The following is a 4,288-nucleotide window of genomic DNA, read 5'->3' as shown; positions in this document are numbered from 1 at the left end:
CCGAAATGTAAATATTTAATTAGGTTTTAAAATTTTTATTATTTTTTTTCCTTCTAGAAAATGGATTCTTCACGTGTTTGGAGAAGGAGATCGCACCCTCCTCACTCTTCATCAGATCCATTTAAGAAGGCGGCTTGGGAGCTCGTGTCACACTTCTGCTGCCGGACTCCGAGCCCGATGTAGGGCTCTCCGCTGCCTCTCCCGCACCTCTGGATGCAGCTGTAACACACGAGCAATACGTCACCCTTAGCAAAACCCCCAAACTAGAATGCTCCGGGCAGCACAGTGCACTTGCAATGAATACAAAGAGGGGAAGAAGCTATTACCGAGGTCCTAAAATGCTGGGGAGGGGGAAGTGATGATGTTTTTTTTTTTTTTAAATTCTGTGTAAAGTCTATTTGCTTGCGTAGACTGGGCTATCCCTTCCGTAGCCCATGTCTCAGCAAGCCATGCGGTCTCCCTTAGAGGCTTGTAGACCGTAGGAGCACCCCTGAAAGTGGGATAATGTCCCCTTCCCATCCCCTTGGAAAAGCCATGCCGGGGGCTGGCGGTGTTTCAGCCATCCGACGGTGCTGCGGTACCTCCGACCGTCCGCCGCTTCGACGTCCTTGCAAGGGAGGGGACAAAGTGTCAGGGGCTCCGGGTAATGCTTTGATTTCTCTATCGAATTAAAGAATTTGATTTCCAGCACTCAGTGCAGAGAAAAAAAAAAAAAAGCGGTGTGACTTCCAGGAATACCTTCAGGGGCTCGGTTATTTTTCTCCACGTTTCATGCCCTGTGCCCCTTGCTGACACTATTTTGCATTCTGTGCAGTCGACAGATGATGTGCACGCTTGTCACCGGGCCCTAAAACTTGCGGTAGTCAGGGGCTGCTTATTCAGCTGTGACTTTGTGCTCCAGGATCAGGTGGAGTACATCTGCATCTCACTCCGGCCGTCCCCATCCCCGTCTGCCCACCCCGCTCCTGCCCAAATTCGTGCCCCAGCCGTACCAGTAAGCGAGAGTGTAGTTTACAGCCAGGACGGCCACAGCGGCTGCCCAGTGCCAGAAGAAGCACATGGTGAGGAACATGATGTTGCTGTGGTCCTTCTCATCCCACGCTGGACCTCCCCACGGCTGGAACAGCACGACCCCGATCTGGGTGGAACAAGCAAATTATTACCTTGGGGGGGGGAAAAAAAAAAATCAATGTACTGAAGCCCTCCTGCACCCCTCTGTCCATCTCGGGTATCATCGTGATCCGCGTGGTGACCGAGGGACTTGAGCCTCGGCCAGGGTAGTGGGTTTTGCTGAGACAGCGTTGGCCTCGTTGAAGTCGTGCCTTGCAACGAGAGGCCACACAAAGCAAGTCTGCCCCTGTGGTCTCTCTTTTTCTGCACGATACCCAGATACATTTGTCCCTCTGCATTCCAGACTCCTAGCCATCCCTTAAAAACTCCAGATCCAGTATTTTACAAGTTTTTAATCTCTGAATTTGAGTTTGAGTTAGCGCAGCAGCCCTGGGGCTGGGAAAGAGGAAGGGAACTGGCATTTCTTTTCGGCAGCCTAGTTTTGGGAGTGGTTACCTCCAACCAATTTCTTTGCTTCTCCAGCTACAACCAAAACAAGCGGCTGGCCGTATTTTTACTCAGCTGTCTTATTGTTTGGGGGGGTTTGCATCTTCCCGATGAGCCAGAGGGAGTGCTGCCGGGTGCATTAGACGCGTTAAGCAATTAGTACTTGGTTGTTAGATACTGTAAAACGTTGCTCGCTCACGGCGAGCGCTCGCTTTCGCCGTTCCCCCCAGAGAAGCCATAAGCCAAGACAAACAGCGATTTCAGCAGGAGCGGTCATCAGAGGTGACCTGCGATAAGTAAATTTTCATTCTGGGTTACGATCTATTCATGAAGCAAGCCTGGCAAAATTATCCTTCAGAGACGCGCGATTGATACGTGGTGCGCGGCTGCTTTTCCTCTTTTCCCATTTCTCTCCTACCTCGGCGCTCCGCTCCGCAAGAGACGGCAGAACTGACCTGCCAGAACCACGTTCCCTGGACGATGGTGACACCGGCTCTGAACATCTCCAGGACAATGTTGTCACGGAGGAAGACCTCCAGCAGGATGCTGCAGGCCCCTGAAAAGATGGCGATGAGCAGCAGGGAGTGGATATGCTGATCCAACATGGGGCGGTGAAGGACGTGGTAATAAAAGAGACAACCTGCCAAAATACGTACCGCGCTTAGAGCGGCGTTAGCAATACCAACCGTGACCGCAGAGCCCTGGTGGAGTAAATCGCCTGCCCGCTTGGCAAAATGAGACAGGTCACCACGAAAACAAGGGACTCCACATCGCACCGTCCCTCGAGGTCTCCTGGCATCCCACCGTCCTGGAGGGATGAGATGCTCAACCTTGGGGCAGGAGGATCTGAGCAAGACAGGGACCAAGGGCAGAGGACAACAGAAGGGTGGTTTTCTTCCCGTGTCGGTGCCATCACCTCTTCAGATCACCCTCCCCTCGTAGCCAGGTTCCTGCTGTGTCCTGCTTTTCTACGGCTAACCTTCACCATTTTCCTGGGAGCTGGAAGCGATAGATTTCCTTTTCTTACACATGCCAAACTGTGCCTGCTGAGCTGTGCCTCCTGCTGCTTCCAAAACCACTGGGATCGGGGAAGGAAAAATGACAAGAGATGTGCCTCCATTAAGGGGTTTTCTATATAAGCAAGACCTTCCTTTCCTATTTTTTTTCCCTCTGTGATCCAAGAGGGGCCTGGAATCCTGGTTCACGTCTTGCAAGGCAGCCCGAAGACAAAACGATATTCACGATCTGCGGAAGCCGGAATAAGTCACTTGAATTTGCCACGTGCAGCGCAAACCGATGAGGATGACGATGTCTGCAGCGCAATTAGTGGTCCTCGGGGGGGAACGCGGGGCACGCAGACAGCTCCGTGGGTGTAAGATAAATGCAGCATCCGCCAGCCATTTATGATAATGAGGAAACTCAGCCTGCTGCTTTGTACCGCTGTCACCCCAGAAATCCCAAACCAGGCAAAGCCAGGACCCATCGATGCTTATATTTCCCATCTTACTACGGACCACCCTTCGATGAAACATCACCTACAACCCGTCCTATCTTCAGGGGCGTTCACAGCAATATCTCAGCCCGGCAAATTTTGGTCCCTCTCTGACTCACCCTCCAACGTCCCTCCCCAAATTAAGCGTCACCTCCTACCAACCTTCGACGAACACCGCCACGGACAGCGTGAGGCGATCCAGACCCCGCGGCACCAGCTGGGAGGTGTAGGTGAAGACGTCCACCACCCCGGAGAGGCCGTAGAAGAGGTACATGGTGGTGTGCTGCCAGTTCATCAGCTTCACCCAGTCGCGGTTCTCCCCACTGTAGAGGTACAAGTGTGGACCGTCCGGGACGAACTGCTCTGCCAGCATCCCTGCACGGACACGCAAGAGCATGCCGTTTCTGACGGTTTATTTGCGGTCATGGCTGATGCTACTCACTGCTGCGGGGGGGTTCTGAAGCAAGAGCTGATGGTTTCGCGTTAAGGAGAAAGGACCGGATATAAAAATCAGGCCTGCCTGTATTAACGGTAGCTCAGCTTTGGGAAGGGGTACGAGACTTGGTCTTTTCACATCAAACTCTATTAGAGACCAAGACAAGATGAACATCAAGGATGCATCCTTCCACGTCTGGACCAGTTTCTCTGGAGGAAGGGCTCCAGCACAGTCATCACTACAGGCTGGGACGTTACCAGCATAGCTAGTAAAACATAACCCTTACCTATTAGAGCAAAGATGATTTTGATTCCCCCTTCGATGGCATCCACACGCTGGAAACAGTAAATCCTGTGGGATTTCTTATTTACTCTCTGGCTGAGGTACTGCAGCGGGTATTTCACAGACCACCAGAGCCCAAAGAGCAGGAAGAAACTGCCTGGAAGCGCGTGACCCTTGAAGTTCGCCATCCTGACAACCTCCTCCGACTACAAGGCAAGGAAAAACAATGTCATTATGCCACTTAACACCAGTTCTTTGACAGAACGCTGGAAAAAATGGGATTTCCCTTTCCGGGAGGACTGGAAAAGTCTTGGCTAGGCGCATGGGAATAGGAAGGAGCACTGGGAAACTCTCCAGGGGTGAGAGGTGGGAACACCTGGGATGTTTCCAAGGTCCTCACTCCAAGATTAGGAAACGTCCAAAAAAGCTGGAGCCCAGACTAGTTTAACGGAGGCCTCGTATCTGCTGCAACCTCTGACACATCCCAGCCTGAACCTCGCATCCCCCGGGACCCCTCCCAG

The 4,288-nt window shown here is 52.4% G+C and overlaps 1 protein-coding gene across 1 annotated transcript; it reads right to left on the bottom strand.

Moving 5' to 3' along the window:
* Positions 1-101: 101 nt before the first annotated feature.
* Positions 102-3,969, bottom strand: TMEM45B (transmembrane protein 45B). The gene is made up of 5 exons (XM_010282929.1): positions 3,772-3,969; positions 3,212-3,424; positions 2,013-2,197; positions 993-1,138; positions 102-219 (listed from the first exon to the last, which is right to left on the bottom strand). The coding sequence occupies exons 1-5, from the start codon at positions 3,953-3,955 to the stop codon at positions 102-104; spliced, it is 846 nt and encodes a 281-aa protein (XP_010281231.1). The 5' UTR covers positions 3,956-3,969.
* Between the last annotated feature and the right edge of the window lie 319 nt (positions 3,970-4,288).

Source organism: Phaethon lepturus, unplaced genomic scaffold, assembly GCF_000687285.1.
Source record: "Phaethon lepturus isolate BGI_N335 unplaced genomic scaffold, ASM68728v1 scaffold27082, whole genome shotgun sequence".
Classification (NCBI taxonomy): Eukaryota; Metazoa; Chordata; class Aves; order Phaethontiformes; family Phaethontidae; genus Phaethon; species Phaethon lepturus.
This window is presented reverse-complemented; position numbering and strand designations above follow the sequence as displayed.

Coding starts and splice junctions, on each gene's coding strand:
- TMEM45B (XM_010282929.1), bottom strand. CDS start 3,955: ATGGCGAACTTCAAGGGTCACGCGCTTCCAGGCAGTTTCTTCCTGCTC. Junction 3,425..3,771: donor AATCATCTTTGCTCTAATAG/GTAAGGGTTATG, acceptor GTGTCCGTGCAG/GGATGCTGGCAGAGCAGTTC. Junction 2,198..3,211: donor CGTGGCGGTGTTCGTCGAAG/GTTGGTAGGAGG, acceptor GTATTTTGGCAG/GTTGTCTCTTTTATTACCAC.